The 20994-nt window shown below is 39.1% G+C and overlaps 1 protein-coding gene across 1 annotated transcript; it reads right to left on the bottom strand.

Moving 5' to 3' along the window:
• Positions 1 to 342: 342 nt before the first annotated feature.
• On the bottom strand, positions 343 to 20954 carry TMEM165 (transmembrane protein 165). The gene is made up of 6 exons (XM_031944018.1): positions 20573 to 20954; positions 10498 to 10723; positions 7286 to 7461; positions 6283 to 6465; positions 2090 to 2195; positions 343 to 1169 (listed from the first exon to the last, which is right to left on the bottom strand). The coding sequence occupies exons 1-6, from the start codon at positions 20798 to 20800 to the stop codon at positions 1093 to 1095; spliced, it is 996 nt and encodes a 331-aa protein (XP_031799878.1). The 5' UTR covers positions 20801 to 20954; the 3' UTR covers positions 343 to 1092.
• Between the last annotated feature and the right edge of the window lie 40 nt (positions 20955 to 20994).

Below are 20994 nucleotides of genomic sequence, written 5' to 3'. Positions count from 1 at the left end.
TTACTGTGGTAGGAGAGGTACAGGAATTGTATGTAATATCAGAACTTTCTGTTAATGTTAACTTTTCTAAAAAGTCACTGTTGTGAGCAAAGGGGAGGAAGGGCTAGCCATGGTCACTAAATAATTAGTCATTTCCTTCCTTGGGAGATATCTCAGCTCAGAGTTAGATCTAGTAGTTATAGGTTCCTTGCCCTTGACAAAAGGGATCGTCTCTTTAAGGGATATAAAGTATCCCTTAGGCAATGGTTAATCCTGCCTATTTAGTCTTTGATTTATTCATTAGATATTTTTATAAACCTCTACAAAATTATTTAAAGAGAGAAAGGAAACCCACCAGTGTTTTTACAACTTTTTATTTACATCATTTCCATATTACATTTTTAATAATAGCTATAGAGAAAATATAAATACAGTATTTTACTTTTTTAATTTGGTAATTCAGCATTGTCAAATATTGACCATTACTGTATATTGTGAGTTTCCAACCCAGTTTTTTTTTTTAAAATGGGCTAGGAAAACAAAAGTCCTATGTATTGCTTATTGTTAAATAGCAGTGAAATCAGCCTTTCTAACGTTTCATCCAAAAAGCCTAATTTCTAAAAAGATTGTTGGCTTGGGATAGAGATGCCAGCATTTAGGAAATATTTTTAAAAAACATTTTATTGAGTCATTTCCATTCAATGTATACCTTATCATTAATACTTGGCCAATCTTAAGACAATCTTAATCGTGAACACACTCAAAGAGGAAGCTATTCGGTTTACCAGATGATATCCAAAAGAAAGGAAAAAGTTCTAGAAACTATCAGTGAGTTAGTACCAGATCTCAAAACACTGGTTTTAGGCACAGGGAAAAGGGAACGCAATATCACCATTCATATTTAATAATGGGACCATCTTAAAAAAAATCTACATTGCAGATAGAATCACTGGTTGTCCTTTTTCATGTAAAACTGCCATCATATAGTGGGCTAAACTCACAAATCAATGCTATAAAATAACAGCATTTTTCATAGTCACTATTAGTATACACTATGTACAAAAAGATAGGTAACACCTATCTTATACTCTAAATACAAATGGAAGGGACTCATTAAAAACCATAGTCAGGACTTATAAATAATGCAGAGAAGGCAAATGCCAAAAAGACGATTCCTCCTATGATCGTAACTGGAAGAGAAAGAATGGGAAAACAGTTAGTGTTCTGGCCTGGTCTTAGTGTGGGAAAACAATATACAGAATGATGACTGGAGCAGCTATGTTCCCCTTTGGTTTCATCCCCTCCAAACTGCATCTAACAATACAAAATTTTAAATGAAATAAATACTACTTAAAATCACAAGGCTTGTTGGAAGTGCTTATTGTAATACGCTTTGGAAAACCAATGTGACACTTGACTAAAAAGTCCCTCTCTATTTTATGGCCCTTTGGAGTTTTCAAAGTACTCCCTTTTGTTTGATTCCTGTAAGGGGCCTTGAAAAGTAGAGCCAGAGCAAATGTTAACATTCCTATGTTATAAATGAGGAAATTAAGACTCGGCCAAGGTATAGAAACAGAGTTGGGACTGGATCACTACTCACTCCAGGGCTCCACTGAACTCTCACAGCTGCTGTTGAAAGGAGAACACAGGTGTGTGTTTTTATTTAATCATTATGGTAACACAGTCTGTATGGAAGGTGATATAGAGCCATAGGGAGAGTGGGGCAGACCAACCATAGGATGCTCTTTAATAATTGTCCGTAGCAGTTTGGAGGGTACTTATTTAGCATGACAAGTTTAGAAAAGAATCTCAGGTGATAAGATATTCACAAATCTAAAAATAAGAAAATTAAACTACAAATGAGGTTAACTTGCCAAAAGCTAATGCTGAACATAAATTCAATGTTTCCTCACTTATAAGGACCAAATCCATTTAAGGGGTGAGTACTTTGAAAGTTTTTTTGTTCCTCTAAGAATTGTACTCAGCATCGAGAACCCCACTGTGCTAATCAATGCTCAAGAGATCAGTTAGCAATCGGAAAATAAAGGTAAACAGCACCTAGCCTCAGCTTTGTGATTGAAAATAGTTCTACAAGCCAATTTGGACTCACCAGTCCTAACTGATATTTTCTGTGCTATCATTCTTCCGCCAATTACTGCCAATCCAGTGCATAAACAATGTCCCACTGTTCCACCTACAGCCACACCATAAGGGTCCTAGAAAAGAAACAATATTAACTTAAAAATAAGGCTAAAATAACAGCACACAAAGAAAGACTGTTGGTAAGTCTTAAGACAAAACAAAGCAAAAGGATTTCTAGGAACTAAGATAAGGACAGGTGGAGGTTATTGCAATCAATTGTGTCTGAGTCTTTGGGGATTTTCTTAGGAGGCATGGAAGTGATTTGCCATGTCCTCCTCATTTTCTAGATGAGGAAACTGAGGCAAAATTGTGACTTGCCCACACTAAGGTCAAAATTGAAATCAGGTCCCTCCAACTCGAGGCCCAGCACTCTATTCAGCCCACCATCCAGCTGAGCAAAGACAAATAACTTATGTTAATACATTCATGAAAAGTATCATGGCTGCTAGAATGGAGTGGCTATTAGATAAACATGAGCTGGAGCCACAGCCCCGATCCCCATCACTTAAGAACTAGCTTCGAGGGGGAGACAATCAATCCTTTACTGTATGTCTGCAGCCTAAATAGATAAAAGGTAACCGTGGAAATGAGAAGAGGGAGCATTGCAGACATATGGCACAGCCAGTACAAAGGCAGATGAAACACTGTGAGAAACACACAAAAGCCCTACATGGCTGAGTCAGAAATGTGGGAGAAAATAATATATAAGAAAGGTGGAAAGGAAAGATGGAGTCAGATTATGAAGAGCTTTAAATACCCAAAGGATTTACTGAGAGGAAACTTGGGGCAGAGGGTAGGAGTGACAGACCAGGGGCGTTGGGGAATTGCCAAAGGCCATGATGGTGGTAGCCTGCCTAGGTAAGAGGTGCTGGTGAAAGAGAAGCAAAGTTTGCTAACTCTTCTAGTCATTTTTTTCAGGATGGGAGAAGCTTGGGCATATCTGTCACCATTCAAGGAAGACTGGGAATTTAGGACAGAGTGAAAATGAAAGTAAGAGCCGACATGGGGTCAGTTTGCTGCCTCTCTCTCTCTCTCACTACTCTGTCACTTTTTGGGCAGTTTCTATCTGTTCAATGAGGGATTTAAGATTGGATGACCTCTTCAGCGTTAGCAAGACCTGTGACTATTACTAGGAGGTAGTTCAGGGATGCTAACAGTCTTAGGCTTTTCAGGGAAGTCGTGGTCACAAAAGTAGAATAGGTAAACAGTGCCAAAATGGAAGTGATTCTGTGGACCCTTGAGATTATCTCATTGAAAGACATCTCAGAGGCAGCTTACTAACAAATAATTTTTTTTTAATCTGTTCTAGAACATCCCTAGACAAGTAGGTCATCTAGCATTTGCTTGGAGAATTACATCAAAAGCACTCAGTCCATTTCCCTTTTAGATAGTTCCAGTTCATCAAACCTAAAATGCAGCTTTTACCCACAGCTATTATTTTACCTTCTGGGGCCAAGGAGCAGAACAAGTCCATCCTTTCCCACATTCTAATCAAATTCTTGAAGGCAGCTTGCTGTCATGTGGCCTTTCCCATATAAACTTTGGACACTTTTAATTTCCAATCTAAAGACATTATTTTCCTTATTAGGATTCCTAGTCCAAGTGATGGAAGCAAATGAATTATTCATTTATTAAGATAAGGCACAGGTTTGAAAAATAATTATATTCTATAATAGAATATGCTCACCTCAAACTTCAAAGGAATATTTAAATGTATTTAGTGATAGCATTTCATAGTAAAACATTTAGAAGAAATATATGAGGCTTAAATGTTGAAAAATACAATCACTTTTAAGTACTTCCTTCTCTGTATGTTTGATCAGTACTTAATAGTGACAGGAAATTCCTACAAGTAGGGAGAGCTTAAGATCTAGGGATGCAAGAATAGTGAGTGATACACTTGTAGTATAGGAACTAAGATACTGACTCTGAAAAATACCAGCCACAAGTTGCCTGGAGAAGAAATGCTGAGCATACAGCCCATTCCTGAAGGCAGTCCCCAAACAGATTAAAATTTGATTTGGAAATCAAATAATAAAACTACAGAAAATATTAATTTGCAGCTTTATAAGCCAATATATGGCCTGCAGGGATGTTTGTTTAAGGTTTAGTGACCTAATTCTATTGAGTTTAACACCTTTGGCCTACATCTGAGAGGTTAAGAAATCCGTCCAGGGTCACACAGCTAATATGCAGTGGAGGGGAGAACCAGCTATATACATGATGATTTCTCTCAGGAAAATTCTATATGAAGAATTGGGAACTCTAAATGCAATACTATGAATTTATCTCTAACCTCATAGCAAGATGCCCCAAATACTAAATTAGAGCCACAATATTCAGGACCTTTCAGAGTCAAGAAAGGATATTCAAATTACCCTCATTTGATTCTGAACTTGTGGGAATGCATTTCGTACTGTTGACATGGAAACAAAGTCTTAATATCAAATAGAAACATATGTTATTTTCCTTTCTATAAATAATATTCTATCCCCTTCCCCCCCAATTACATTTACAAACAATTTGGCTTTTCTTGGCATATGAGATATGAGAGTGGTCTGCCATTTGTTTCTTCAGCTCATTTGAGATGAGGAAACTAAGAGTTAAATGACTTTAAGTCATTTGCCTAGAGTCACACAGCTGTGGGGGGGAGATAATCTGAGGTTGGATTTGAACTTGGGTCTTGTGTCTCTAGGCCTCATTCAATTCTACTGCTGCCTTACGTAGGCACCTTGAGCTGCCTCCAAATTTCTTGGTCAAAGGCACTAGCAAATGACCTCTTATCAATGACTTCAGCAAATATGTAACACTTATGGGTAACTGGCAGAGTTGTGACTTGGTCCAGCCATTCTGGAAAGTGATTTAGAACTATCCACTTCCAGTTCCTAAACAGTACATACCCTTTAACCTAATGACAGCTCCACGAAAGGCACAAAAACAGATCATCACTCTCTAGGGTCGGGCAACTGTCCTTTTGTTGCATCTCTGTCTTGCTCCCCTTTAATAACTATAACACGAAACTACCCTGACTTATCATACTTGCTTGGAAGTAACTGAGGAGTTTTGCATTCCCAGTTCTCAATCTGAAAGAGAAAATGTCTCAAAAGCATCCAGCAACATGCCGAAATCGTGTTGCTTTTTCTCCCATGGAGCTCTGAGGTCGGCGGTCTGACAGAAGAGACTCTCCACTCTGCTGCGAGAGCTCCAGAACCCCAAAGCATTAGTGTACTGAATGGTGCAGTGTGCACACACACCTCCTACACCACGGTTGTCGGCAAGCAACAGGATGACAGCGTAACTGGCAAATATTTAACAAAATAATGAACAGGTAAAATGTAGATGCTGTTAACTTGTGGTTTTTAAGTCAGTATGTGCCCTTGGAGCGTGCGTGTATTCTGGTCAGTGGCCCCATTTCTACTTGAGGCTGATACCACTGCTGCAGGGGTGCTTATATATTCTAGTTTATACACTGTAAGGACAAGGCATTATAATTAAGCAACCTCTACACAAACACCTTGGTTTGCTTTTTTATTAATTTTAAGTCATTTTTCTTTTGTCGTTATATTATTTTAAACTAAGACATGATAAGAAAATATGGGAAAGGACAAAACACCAAGCCTAAATTTTTAAGTATAAAACCATCTTTCTCCAATTAAATTTAGGAAGTTTTCCATAAGTGAAGAAGACAAAAGAATTTTGAAGGATCAAACAATCCCAGACACAGAATAACATTAAATAGAATCTGAGAGTATGTTTGATGGTAAAGCTGAAGGAAAACAAAGTGAGCCTGCTTTTCTGAAGTGTTTTCCATAGATTAGCTATCTGGATAATGGATGGACAAAAAAGTCTTCTGTATCACAGGGTTAAGAAAGTTGGCCACATAAACCAAGGATAATTTTGAGAAAAGGAAGGTCTGATTCAGAGAATTCCCTAAAGAGGATAAAGAGAATAACACTTTATACTGCTTCAACTTCCAGTTTTTCTAATTAGTAAAAAAAAAAAAACAAGAGAAGGATAGGCATTTAAAACGTCACCCTAACAAATGATGTGGCTATAGGAACTAAGCTGGAATTGAGTGGGTCACTGGACCTAAAATGAGATGTTTGGCATCTAAGGCAAACACAAGCAGTCGTATTAATAGATACCTCAAATATCACTCACCTCTCTTGCTGCCAAAACAATTGTGGTTAGTTGAGAGCGATCACCCCATTCTGCTAAGAATGTTAAAGTAAGAGCTTGAACAAAAATAGGAGAAATAAAATGCAGCCACTTTTTCTGAGGTATGGTTGTGCTTGTACCAGTCTCAATATCTCCTGGCCCATTTAAGAGTTTGGTTCTTTGAAGCTTAAAAAGGAAAAAAAGAAAAAGTAATGACATAGGAGCACTCAAATCCCCAAAATGAAGCAAAGTATTTTAAAAAGCTATACTTATATTTACTGTCTGAAATCCCTCCTTAACATTAAAATACTCACAACTATCTGCAGTCTTTTTTTTTTTTTTTTTAGGCTAATCATGGGTAAAGGATTATTTGTGCTCCACAACACATTAAAAATAATGTTCCATCTTAATAAATGCCAAATGAGTTAATCAACGTAATATTTTTTTAAAATTTGATTTAGAGCAGGAAGGAAAGCATCCAAATTGGAGGGAAAATGAATGAGTGAAATAACTTATATACGCTGGTCATCCATTTGGGCTGTTTTTGTAGCTACAATTCTAATCACCTTGTTGTTTTTTTTTTTTTTTTTTTTAAACAAATTTGCCAGGCACCCACCATGAGACATTATGCTTGGTACTACAGATAAAAAATATATATAAAAATGGCCTCCTTTCTAGAAGGCTGCAAGCTAAGGATTTATATAACTTTATAAAATACTCTCACTTCACACAAGATCCTTTGGGCTCACATACATTTTGAACTGGAAACCCATAGGATGGCATTTCTTCTAAAACACATTCTGACCCAGCAACAACCCTTGTTATATATAACCAGCCCTTGAAATAGTAACTAGGAAAAGAAAAGACTTTTTGTGTGTGGATGTATGTGGATGCACACGTGCACGTGCTTACATCTAGTACCCACTGAACTGGCCACAGGCAAGACTCAAGAGTATATTCTTATTTCAGCATCTTACTGACCAAAATAGTAAATACTGTGACTTACTTCTTCATCTTTTTTCTTTATTTCTGCTTGAACTTCTTCCAATTCCTCCTGACCCTCATCTGGACTCATCTTCAAGCCTTCCCTAAGCATTCTGATACCAAAAATTGCGAATAATGCAGTTGACACATAATATGTGTATACTCTGGGAATAACCGTGGTGGCATAGCCAAACAAAACTGAAAGAAAATAAAATTGTGTTGCACTTAAAAGCACTGAAAAAAAAATTACTATCTTTTCTTCCTGCTTATAAAATATTTCTATGAAAGAGCACTATAAAAATTATTATTATTATTTTTTTTACCAATTGATCTAAACAGATTTACTTCAGTTAATATTTTTAGCTTTGAAGAAGTATTGATCACTTGCCATAATTTATTTTTTTAAAAAAGTTTTAACTCAATTTTAGAAATCCTATTACAAACCAGTGTAGACCACAAATAAGTTTACAGACTTTTATTTATATTTTCTTATAGTTTGTGTTATTATATAGTGTGATAAGTCAGTTTATTAACACCATTTTGAGTCTGATAAAAGATGAAAAGAATTTGGCAAGAAGGTGGGCAGAGGTAGAGTTGTAAGTTCTACAATAACTTTTTCATGTAATTACAGCAAAGAGATGTATCTTAATCATGCAACACAAACCAGTAATTTAAATTTGCTAATAGGAAGTAAATATATGCAAAATCCATGGGATAAATAGTTAACACTTCATTTGTAGAGCAAATTATATACTTCTCAAAAGTTGCCTTAGCAGCAAACTTAGACATATTTGTATGTGTAATTTTTTTATACTGATATCCATTATAAAATTTCAAAGACAAAAAGTCATGGAAATGAAAAAAAAAATCCGTCAACTTTCATCTGCAAAAGGTAGTAAAACAAAAATTTACTTTTATTAATACCTACAGTCCTTAAAAAAGTTTTTTTTCTATTGGAGCCAGCATCTATTCTTTAATTATTTTCTGTTGCCATTTCTGTTTTTGTTATGCACTCATTTGTGTCCAATTCTTGGGACCCCATTTAGGGTTTTCTTGGCAAGGGTACTAGAGTGCTTTGCCATTTCCTTCTCTGACTCATTTTACAAGGAGAAAACTGGGACAGACAGGGTTACACGGCTAGTGTTTGAAGCTGGATTTGAACTCAGGAAAATGAGGTTTCCTGACTCCAGGACTTGAGGTCTATCTATTGAACCAACTAGCTTGCCCCTCCTCTTTCTGCTTTTATCTTATTTTATATATAGCTTGCATCCTATTGAACAATCAACCAAGCTAGCATTTATTTAAGAGTCTCAGGCATGATGATAGATGGGAAAAAGGAAAAAAAGAAATTGGTTCTTTCCCTCCAGGACCTTATATTTTAATGGGAAGGAGTACCAGAGTAACTCATATATATGATTCTTGCCCTTGCTCTGAGATGTGTGACAGAAGGCCTATGTTCAAAGGATTTCAGAACAAAGTTTTCAACAAAGTCAGAGCCACTCTACTAAAGTTCTTCTCCCCTGCCTGGCCTATATTCCCCATAATGAGCTGGATGACCACAGAACAGACTAGAGAGTAAGAAGCAGGCTCTGGCCCAGTTCAGTCACAGAATGGAAGACTTGATCAAGGTGTTCCATCTTTTTGACCCTCAGCTCTTTTGTGTAAAACAAAGACTTTGATAACACTCACCTCTGTAGTCCCCCCAGCACATGTAAAATTCTGATTCTACTTAAATATAAGTACAAAAACTTTTTCCAAATAAATGATTTGGGGGATTACTTACCAGTTGGGATTATCTACATTTATTTTTAAATTATTTAAGTGATTAAGTTACCTTACTTGAAAACAAATTATAAAACTATACACAACACTCAAAATAAGCTTGTCATATTTTTAGAATGTGTACCTGTAATTTTATTTGCGTAGTGAATTCTCAGCAGGGATACTCGCTGCACTAGTGCAGATTGACACTTTCTCTGCTCACGTAGCTAGTTTGAGGCTCACAGGCCTTAAACTCAAGCCTTCCGAATAAAAGGCTCAAAGTGTTAAGAGAATCTTGAGAAAAAACCAATCCTTTTTGTTTCTGGCACAGCAGAGTACAGGTGGATTTGTGATTTCACTGGCATGGGGCACTTTTGGATAAGCAAACTCCCTTGTCTGATATAAGCCAGCACCTTCACTGTCTCAGAGCTGCCTGAACAAAGAAGACAAATGTGTGACCTAGCACTCCTGAGTACACAAGGAATGAGACTAAAATGTAACTGGCAAATATTTAACTAAATAAAAATACAAAAAACAAAGATAGTATTACATTTTAAAATAAATGCCAATATGAGGCCCATTGGGACCCTTCTCTAAGGATTAGTGGTCACTGCCTCTACCATAATGGCAGGTGTGACCAGGGTCATACACCTAGAAAATCAAACTAGAACCCAGGCCTTTCTGACTCAGAAATCCAGTGTGTGTGTGTGTGTGTGTGTGTGTGTGTGTGTGTGTTTTAAATCCCTCTATCACTGCCTCTTTTTGAGAGAAAAACATACTGAATAAAAAGCCAGTTCAAGAAGGAGATTGTTAACCAGAAATCTACTAGCTATTTCCTTTAAAATCTTCCCAGTACAAAAGCTGATGACTCAGGGACACAAGACTCTTAAAATCCATTTTAAATCAAAGGTTGAATTTCTATTACTGTATATTTTATATGAAAATGTAGCTAAACAGAATACTCCATTTCTTAGGCAAAATAAGAATTTTTTCCCAGTGGCTTAACAGAATACAATGAAATGAAAGTTATTGATTTCTCAGCTTGTGATCCATTTTAAAGCCAGTATCATTCAACAGGAAATATGGAATTCTCTTTTGTGGAAGCTGCTAGACTTTAGAAATTAATTAGATTTATCCAGATTGAAAGGAGGAAAAGCAGGACTACAGCAAATGACTATAGTGCAGGAAATTAACACAAACAGAAGAGTGACACAAATGGTTGAATTAGAAAAGCTGAAAATTATGCAAAATGTGTTTTCAGGTAGTACATAATTATGGTTCCTTAATTTACAAATTCTAAGAGAAAATTTCTGAGGATAATTTTTATTATATACCTCCAATTTCAGTATGTTTAAATTTTAAATATAAATAAATTAACCATTGTTTTGATTGTCCATGGTTAAACACATGTATACACAATCTCCTACAAAGGATGACACCTTGTTTAATAAATCTGAAAGTATAAGTACTTACCAGATAAACATGTCATTAGGCCCAGGGCTAGCATAGCACCTGCTAGCACAGTCAAACGGTTATATCGCATTGCCATGATGGCAGCTATAAAGAATGTCTTATCCCCTAATTCAGAAACAATAATAACGGATATGGCAGCCACAAATGCATGGATAAATCCCAAATTAGTCTGGCCAGCAGGATCCTCATTATTAATATGGATTGGGGAAGCTGGTATAGGTCCTTTCTGTAATAGAAAAACAAAATTTGATTTTTAAAAAACTAAAATGATGTTAAAATTAGATGCAGAAAAAGCCTTTGACAAAGTACAATATTCACTTGTGTTTGAAAATCACACAATAAAGAAAAAACATCACTTTTTTTTAACATGATGAAAATATAGATATCTAAAATAAATAAAAATTCCAGTTATTTGCCATGGAAAGGAATAGTTTTCCTTAAAACACAGAAGTTAAAAAAAAAAAAGACACTCCCTCCCTTTTTGTTGTTTGACATACTTTAGAAATACTAGCCAAAGAATAAAACAAAAGCAAAAAATTTTAAGTAAAGGCAAAAAGGAGAAAAAATTATCTTTATCTCCTCTGACGTTTTACATAGAAAATGAACTAGGAAACTAAATGAAATAATTTCTTCAATAAATTAGAAATATACAGCACAAAAACAGCAATGATAAAACCATAGAGAAAAGAACAATAAAAGAGCTCTGATTTAAAGTAACTACAAAATGCATAACATATCTTGAAGTCAACTACCAAGGCACATTCAAAACTTATATAAACACAGTTATAAAACACTCTTTAAAGAAGTTAAGAATTTAAACAGTTAGGATGTTCATTTTTATGGCTGGACCGAGTCAAAATAAAACACCATAAAAACAATCAAATTACCAAGATTTTTTAAAGAGCCAAACAAAATAAAACTCCAAATTTGGAAGAACAAAATTTGTAGAGATAATCAGTCAATAAGTATTAAGTGTTAACTGTATGCCAGGCAATGGGAAAGTTTTTTTGTTTTTTTTTTTTTAAGGCCCATCCCTTAAAGCACTAAACCACTAAAGCAGTAGTTCTCAAAGTCTAGTCCAGAGAAGCCTGGGAATCTCTGAAATCTTTTCAGAGAGTCTACAAATTCATACTTAGTTTTTATTTTTAATGTGATCAATATCTATAATTATAACCCACATAAAAACTCTTTGGACAGATCCTCAATCGTTTTTAATAGGATAAAGATATTAAGAACAAAAGTTTGAGAACCACCGCCTTAAAAAGCATATACAATCTAAGCAGGGAGGTAACAATAAATAACTGGATATATACCCCTCCCTCCCTCTCCCTCTCCCTCTCCCTCTCCCTCCCTCCCTCTCTCTCTCTCTCTCTCTCCCCCCACACTTGCCTGTGCAGATGAAAGTTATCTGAAAGAAGGCATTAGCAGATGGGGAAAGGCCTCCTAGAGATGGTAAGATCTTAGCTAAGCCTTAAAGGAAACCAGGAAAACTGTGCATACTTTGTACTCATTTACCATTCCTTAGCTTTAATGAACTACTTTAGCCTTTTTTTCATTCTTTGTTGTAAGAGAGAAATGGTTCTCTGAGACAGGAAGGTGAGGAAGGATTCCTATTAATAAGGAAATGTCATTAAAAATGTCAATAAAAATGTTGGAAAAAAATCATGGCACTGACTAGATAAAGAAGATGGAAACAATATAATTCAAAACCTCAATATTTAATAAATCCAAGATTATAAATCTTACTTGTAAAATTACTCAGGGGAGAATTCCACGTTCAAAAAGAAGTGGTGAGAAAACATTAATAATGTTTGGCAGAAATCGGGTAAATAATGTCTCTATTTTAGATCACCTTCTGATACCATATATGGTAATAAGTTCAAAATGCATAACTGATCTGACTACTGTGGCTATACAAAGAGAATTTTTAACCAAACAAAGTATGGAAGATATCACAAAAGATAATTCTGATAAAGCTAAAAGTTTCTTTTGGGTGCAATCAAATTTACATTAAATCACTTAGATAAACTATATGTACATACACAAGGCCTAACAAAAACATAAGACTAATAACCATTCATCAATGAATAAATGTTTAGCATATGCACTCCATTTCCCATCAATTACTCTGCTTGGTTTTGACTCACTCACTGGACCACACTTCCCAAAAGCCCTGAACTTGGCCAATTAACTTTTCATATTTCATCAAGGGCTCTGCCCCTGCACCAGGTACCCTTGGGAGGTAGGGAGGGGGGAGACAAAGAATACTAGGAAGCAAGATTATTTCTGCTTTCAAAGAATGCACACGCTAATATGGGGAAGACAGGATATACAAGAGAGTGGATAACCCTGAAACGTTTTGCTGTTATTTTTTTTTCAAAGTTAAAAGTAGGAAAAAAAAGTACATAACTTCAAGGTAACACTGCATGAAGGTGACTGCTGGGAAGTAGCATGGTAAGTCTGGATTTAAAATATGTGTGATAAATACTCATCCATAAGAAGAAAAGACCGAGTAGTCCAAGGCCAGAAGTGGGGGCTAGAGTACAGTAGGAGGGTAGCATAAAGATTAGTCAAAAGAATTTTAAGGTTCATACCCAGAGATTCCCTCATCCACTTTTAAAGAAAGGCACAATGATCCTTTATATAGCAAAACATTCATAGCTATACATTTTTATAGTAGAACATTTCAGATATTTTCCTCTCCATTCCCTAGATAAAACAAATATTGTCATTTCTTCCTTCACAATGTTTTTCTTAGATTGGCTTCCCCCCATCATTCTTACTGCTACCATCTTAATCCACTCCCTCCTTACTTCAAGCCAGAATTAATGCCAGACTATTACTTGAATTCTACACTTCCAATTTTTGCCCTCAAAACCTTCCACTCCAAACTATGGATCACTGGTTGACTCCTAACACATCAATTTCAGTTATTCTCCAACTCAGAAACCTACCACTCCCTATTATTGCAATAAATCCAAATTTCTTGTCCACTTTTTTTTTTTCATAGCTTTTTATTTACAAGTTATATGTATGGGTAATTTTACAGCTAAATCTTTTGTTCCAATTTTTCCCCTCCTTCCCTCTACTCCCTCCCCTAGATGGCAGGATATCTTGTCCACTCTTAAAGGTTATCTCTATGACATGGTGGTTATCAATCTGCCTTATTTCAGTGTAGTCTCATGGATGAATGCAGACCCCAATCCTTATATCACTAATTATTCAGTGTGATTCTTGTTCATGTGCTCTCATAAATCTTTCAGAGGATGCACCTAAACATTCTTGTTTTTAATAAATGCTTCCCCCCTTCACAGCTGTCTACGTATGATTCCTCACTCCTGTGTCAAGTATCCACCTTTTTTTTTAACTGTCCCCCCCCCCCCACAATTATGTATTTCTTCATTCTTCCTTAAAGAACTTTCTGAATGCCCTCCTCACTGGATACATACTACAGCTTAAATATTCTAACTTATTCATGTCTCTGCTGCCCTTGGGATCACTCATAACTGTTAAAATTTACAAAAAGGAAATGAGAAGCTGTATCTAAAAATTATTTTAGAAAATTTCTATGGGAATTAAATGCACATATTTTAACTACATATCATAATTATTCAGTGATACTTTAACTTTCATAGGTGTATGTCTCTCCCACTGATATTAAAATCCTAGAAACAGAAACTATCTTGTATTTCTTTGTATCTACCTCGTCCACTAACATAGCATATTGAATATAACAGCAGTTAAAACACATAATGATTTACAAAAACATCATTAATTTTATTAGGTATATTTATAGAAGATTGAAAAGTTTTTAATTCAAAATTTTCAAAATCTCAATTCTGAAATCCTTAATTTCCCCCAAAATACTGTCAGCGAGATGCCACTTCTTTATCTAATATAAAGAAATCTCTGAAATCTACTATATGCATGGCTCTCTGTGGGGTGCTGGGGAACTGAAAAGAACATATTTAACATGTATTGGTCAACCTGCCATCTGGGGGAGGGGGTGAGGGAAAGGAGGGGAAAAATTGGAACAAAAGGTTTTGTAATTGTCAATGCTGAAAAATTACCCATGCATATAACTTGTAAAAAAAAAAAAAAAGCTATAATAATAATAATAAAAGAACTGAAAGGGACAGTCCCACCATCTAGTCCATCCTATATTTTAAAAGAATATCTATAATGTGACATACTGGACAGCTGGGCAGCTCAATGCTGGACATTCAGCAAATGTTGTTCTGAAGACTTCCAGTGAGGGAGAACGCGTCACCTTAACAAAGCAGCCCATTCCACATTTGTACACTTCAATTGTTAAAAAGATTTTCCCTGACATCAAGCCTAGATTTGCCTCTTTGCAATTTTAACCCAATAGGTCTGGTTCTGCCTACTAGGGAAAGTCATCCTTTTTCCACAATCTTTCAAATACTCAGTTTTATGTCTTCCTCTCATCACTCCAAGCACAAGTCAGTAAGTTAGTATGTGGCAGGCACTGAGCTAAGTGATACTGATATCCCACCCTACCCCAAAAACAGCTCCTGCTCTCAAAGATGAAGGATAAATTGGATATAATATCAGAGGGAAGGTAGTCAAGAAACAGCTTCTTGTAGAAAATGACACTTTATTTGAGACCTGAAGGAAGCTGAAAAGGAAAATAATTCCTGTCCTAGAGGACAGTGAGTGACATTGGCTCGAGCTGGGAGATGGAATGATCCAGGATTCCACTGCCTGGTATCAGTTATCTCTTCTAGCTTTGTATCATCTGTAATCTGTAAGCACCCCGTCTCTTATCAAAACTGTTGACAAGAAATGTTTAAAACAAAAAAGATGAAATTTACATAACTCTGTAAAATTTGGAAGGCAGCTCACACACATGATCTCATGTGAAGGTCACAACAAGACTGTGAAGGAGGAGAATGCCACATGTATCCACAATAGGGTAGTGGTTTGGTGGAGAGACAAAGGAAAAAGAATTGATGGGACTTGTGGTTTTAAAAGAGAGAAAGAGAATTGACTCTGAAGCCAAAAGTTATTGTTATCCACCTGTGTCCAACTTTCTATGACCCCATCTGGGGATTTCTCAGCAGAGATGCTGGACTGGTTGGCCATTTTCATCTTCAGCTCATTTTACAGATGAGGAAACTGAGACAAATAGGGTGAAGTGTCAGGGTCACCCACCTAGAAAGCATCCTGGGCTTCAGTTTATGTAAAACAAGAGGCCAGCAGAAAATGAAGGGTGAGTTCTGCTGCACCTCTAAGGGCATAAGAAGATGTGAGGGGCAGAAGTTCAGGAGGCTAAGGGCCCAGGCCGGCAGCCCCCCTGACAAACCTGGAGGAATCTACCTGAAATCAAAATCACCTTCATAACTGATGAAGATTGTAAGGATACACCTTGACCAGTGTCTAGGAGTCTGACAAGGCCCAGGGGAGAAAAAGAGGGGGAGAGAGAATCCAGAGTGCCCTGGGCCTCCCCTGCAGCTCAGAGCCAAAGACCAAGGATCATGCATCCCCTGGCAGCTTTGCCTGTCTCCAAGTCATTTTGAGGATGAGAGGTGAAGTGATTTGTCCAGGGGAGCAGAGTGGAATCTGCTCTTCCTCCCTGCTCCCTGCTTTCTCCTCTTCCCTCGTGCCTCTTCCTCTTTCCTCTTCAATCCTCCTCCCCACTCCTTCCTCTTGCCTCTTCACTGCCCCTCCCTTCTCTCTTCACTCTTCCTTCCCTCAAGGACTTTTCTTCATCCCAGCCCAAATAAATCTGAACTTCCAGTAAGCTTTTCATTAAACCAGCTGGACTTGTTGAGGCATTCACTTGGAAAACATGGCAAAAGGAAACTGAATTCTTTATAAATTACAAAGTAGCAGACTTAGCCTATTCCTGGTTACAAATTGTTCTAACACAAAACCCTGACATCCTATCATCCAAGCGGACTCTTCACCCAGTCCTTCTCCAATACCTAAACCTAGGACAGAATGGACCAGGCTTCTGGAAGGCCAAGCCAGCTGAATGGCAGTGCCCGAGCCCCAGTTCTGCTTCCCCGGGGCACAGCCAGGTTCAGACAGGATTGTCACCAGGCTGGCTTCAAAGTGAGGGATCTCTCAGTGACATCCTTTAAGGAACATCTATTAAGGTGTAGACTAGTTATAATCTCTATCCGTGACTTCAGTACTCTCACCAGCAAAATTACTTGATCCTTAAAGGATATGCTTTAAATATACACTAATAGATGTAAAAATAACCATCAATGGTTTTTTAAGCATAGAAACTCATATTCAGCTTTGATAAGCAAAGTTCAGTTTAAGTATCCTTCTATCCAAAATGACATACTGTAGACTATAAGCAAATTATCAAGCTGGAATAGTTCTCAGATATTTCACAATATATACAATAAGCAATAGGAATATTTAATAATATCAAGAATTTTTGTATTCTGAGTGATTAAAAAAAGCAGATGATACTTTCAGGGCACAAAACACACATCTGATATAGAAAAGGAGAAAAATTATGAGATGGATAGTGTAACATTATATGCAATTTAGTTAGTTGTTAATTAACGAATAATTTTAAAATGTAAGTGCTATTAAAAAATAAAGAAATTAGAACTCCCATGTAAAAATACTGTGAAAAACCTGCCAAAGTGTCAAAAAGTTATACCTCCTCCCCTCTTTTCCCATTTTAAAAAGAAAAAAAAAAAAAACAGGATACCTGGACTCTGGCTTCATTCTACTAATGTGACTTAAGGCATGTGACACATTATTTTCTTTAAAAAAAAAAATCCTTTTCCCCTCCACTTATATGTAAAAACAATTTTAAAAATTGGGGGTTCCAAATTATTTCCCTCCCTACATTCTCCTCTTCTCTCATTGAGAAAACAAGCAATTTGGTATAGGTTTATACATATGCAGTCATGGAAAACACATTTCCATATCAGTCCCATGGGACATTATTTTTTAATCAATCACATGACAACTGACCTTACCTCTAACTCAAAAATACCAGTGTAAATATTATAGGAAAGATACTTGAAAAGTTTCCAAGGAAAGAAAGTATTGCTGTTATTTCAAAATTACAACCTACCAGCAGTAAACTTAAACCAAACAACTAAATATCACAGACAATGAAAAAGTCCGTTACTTCCAAAGCAGTAAAAACAAGGATATATTACTGCAACAGTTCCTAGTCCTAGGAAGGTGGAAGATCAGTTAAAGAAAAGACAGTAATGTGCTAAATGCTGCTAGGTTAGCTTGTCAGTGGACTAGAACCATTCTTTTCAAAGTAAGTTTCTTTTCAGCTACTTTTAATTAAGAAAATATTCTGGTATTTCTTGGACCTATCATAACTTTACTTTGCAAACATTTCATCCCACGTTTTTGCAAACCCACAGGAGAACCATTATTAATATACAAATCAAGTGAGCATAAATTTTCCTAGTTGATTCAATGTACCAATTTAAAATTTTTGTTTTGTTTACAATGTTCAGCAGCAATTGATCTTAAAATCTTTTGAAGAAAAAAAGAAAAAATTTGACTTTCCTGGGCTTGAACTATTGTTATTATTTAGTTCCAAACATTTCTTTAACATCAGCAAAGCACTACAACAAAAACTGACTTTTCCAGATAAGGTTACCATTATATTTAGTTTCTGAGGAGATATTGATTCAAATCTAGAGCAGAAACTATTTCATTCATTCAACAGCTATTTATTAAGAACCTACTATAAAGCAGTACTATACTGTGGAAAGAGCCCTGAAAAAGGAACCAGATTCCAGTCCAAGTTTTCTCTTAATTATTGGGAGGATTTGGGGTTGAATCACATTATTTCTCTGGTCTTTCATTTTTAAACTTAATTAAATGAATATTTATTGGTCACTATGTACCAAGGATTGTAACAGGAAAGTCATATTTTACTTGGGGGAGATACACACAAATATATACAAAGTAAATTAATAAATTGGGGGAGGAGAGTGAGAAAAGTTCTTATCTAGGAGCTATCTGATCTGAGCCTTAAAAGGAATTTGGAATTTTATAGGGCAGAAATGAGGCAGAAGGGTACCAAGGAAGCTGGGGAGAGGGGAGGGGAAGGTGAAGGGCTGGGAGGCAGGCAATGGAACCCTGTAGTGGAGAGGAACAAGGAAGGTGTCCCATCTACCCCACCTCCAAGGAAGAGTTTACTAATAATTGATTCTGTCGAAATAAAGGATAGAAAGGAGCCTCCGGTTATGCCAAATAAGAGAAGAGTGAAGGGGAAAAAGAAGTCAGGAATAAAATGCAACAAAGAAGTCGAAAAAGGGACTTGGTTACTTGGGATCCCGGCAACTTTCAAACAGTCATTTTCAGTCAAATAAGCAAGAGACAAGTCAGATTAGAAAGAGCTGAAGAGTGAACAAGATAGTTATGAAGCGGAAGCAGCCCACAAAAATGACACTGAAGTTTAAGAAATCTAAAGGGAGGAGAGAGAAGGGATGACATTAAGCAGCTCCAAAGGCTAAAAAAGGAAGTTTGTTTGTTTTTAAACAGGACAGACTGAACCACAGAAGGAAGAAAAGGAGAAAGTGGGGAGAGATTCGTAGAGCCTAGGAGGCAGACGGAAGGCAGATTAGAGGGAGTGGCTAGCGACGCCAAAGGACCGATTCTCCTCCAAGATGGGAAAGAATGCGATAGAGACCGTAGGAAATGTCTTCCGTGTGGGGGAGGAGAGTCTTACGAAGCCGGGCATTATTGCTTCGGTCACCGCAGACCCGGGTTCTGGTGCCAGTGGTACTAACTAGCAGAACGCACCCAAGTGATGTAACCGGATCTCAATTTTCCCTTTTTGGTGGGAGGAGAGTGGCGGGGGTGGGAAGCTTTAACAGACTTCTGAGTTAAGAGATTACTTCTGCCTCTAAGAATTAGAAAAGGCCTCAAGGACTAAGTAGCTTTTGAATAAAACCAATTAAGTCGGTCCGTAAACATCTAAGTTTTCACCTCAAGCAGACTCTGAACACAGGGAATAAAAGAGCCCCCAAATCTAATGAAAAATAGGTACAGATTTGGAAAAGGAGCGGTTACGGACATCTGATAAGTGCATCTTAAGTAGGTGGACAAAAGCAGGACTCCGAAAGCTCAAGGCGCAGCGTACAAGCGGGTAGAGCTGGAAGAAGGCTACAACGGTGCGCCGGCAGCGGGCTGTCGGGAGAGGGCCTTGAACGCCAGGCTGGGGAATCTGGACTTTATTTAGCAGGGACCAGCTGACTCGCTTCGTTTCGGAGAAGGACCCAGCCTTGGGGAGGGGGTGCCGGGACGTGCGAGTGAGCCGGGCAGGCAGTCTCCCGCCGCACTTCGCGCCCAGAACCCTCGGGCCAGACAAGAGCCGCGGCGCCCGGCGATGGCCCCCGAGGCAGCGGGAGAGGCGGCCTCCCTCCCAAAGTACCCGTTTGGCTGAGCAGTGCAGCGGACTGAGGCTGAAAGGCGGCGGAGAATGGCCCTCGCGCTTCAGGACCCCGACCGCCCCGCCTGCACGTAGCGGGGAGAGTCTTGCAAGACTCCTTGACACCCGACGCGCCGAGGGCTGGACCTGCTCCCGGGGGACGGGGTCGCGAACACGAGCCCGCACCGACTTTTCGGCTTCACTAGTCAGGAGGACCCCGTTTAGTTTAAGCCAGAAGCACATCCTCCGTGCACATCGGGGCTTCTCAGCCTCTCCCACTTGGTCCCCTTTTCACCCGAGAAACCTTTAGGGTCCCCGGGGAGGCAAGTACACGAAACACGCTGATGATCAGTTTGGTGCCCCCCCCTCCGTGACCGGGCCCCACTGACAGCGGAAGAGCCGGGATGCGAATGACAGCCCAAGAGACGGCGAGTTGGACCGGTCCCCCAGCGAGGATCTCGGGGCGCCTGCCCCGCACGCACGTGCTCCCCGGGGTGTCGCCGGGACACAGCCTCGGGCCGGGCCCTCCCCCCCCCCCCCCCCCCCCCCCCCCCCCCGGACCGCGCTCGGGCTCCCAGGCGAAGCGCGCATCCCTCGGCGCCCGGGGCGGCATCCTCACCGGGCAGGGCCCCCCCACCCCCGCCGGGGGCGCCCTCTCCTCCGCCGGCCCTGCCTCACCTCGGCGCGGGCCGCCTCGGGCCCCTGAGCCTCGGCCGCCTGCGGCTGCAGCTGCTGAGCAGGCGCCGGAGGCTCCTGCTTCCGACCGCCGGGGTCTTCCTCCGGCACCGCGCGCACCACGAGCGGGCTCAGCAGCAGCAGCAGCAGCAGCAGCGGCGCCGGCGGCGGCGGCGGCGGCCGCCGGAGCAGCGGCTGAGGAAACCCCCGACGGGCCCCCGGCGCCGCCATCCCGCCGGCCCAGCAGCCGACGCAGCAGGAGAAGGAAGTGGGGCAGGAAACCTGCGGCTCGGCAGCCGCGCGACTGCGCAGGCGCGCCCGGCTAAAGCGAGGCCGGCGCCATCCGGGGGCGGGACCGGGAGGAGGCGGGGCCGCGGAGGGGAGGGGAAGCGAAACTGACTCCGGAGCGCAGGACGAGTCCGGAG

This window comes from Sarcophilus harrisii, chromosome 6, assembly GCF_902635505.1.
Source record: "Sarcophilus harrisii chromosome 6, mSarHar1.11, whole genome shotgun sequence".
Lineage (NCBI taxonomy): Eukaryota > Metazoa > Chordata > Mammalia > Dasyuromorphia > Dasyuridae > Sarcophilus > Sarcophilus harrisii.
The sequence above is the reverse complement of the archived record's forward strand: the minus strand, read 5'-3'. Positions and strand labels throughout refer to the sequence as shown.

What these genes read in the sequence shown, in the direction of transcription:
- TMEM165 (XM_031944018.1), bottom strand. Translation starts at nt 20,800, where the DNA reads ATGGCGGCGCCGGGGGCCCGTCGGGGGTTTCCTCAGCCGCTGCTCCGG. An exon ending in CCTAATGACATGTTTATCTG is followed by an intron (nt 7,462 to 10,497) that starts GTAAGTACTTAT and finishes ATTTTCTTTCAG; the next exon opens with TTTTGTTTGGCTATGCCACC. An exon ending in GAAAATATCAGTTAGGACTG is followed by an intron (nt 1,170 to 2,089) that starts GTGAGTCCAAAT and finishes TTTCTCTTCCAG; the next exon opens with TTACGATCATAGGAGGAATC.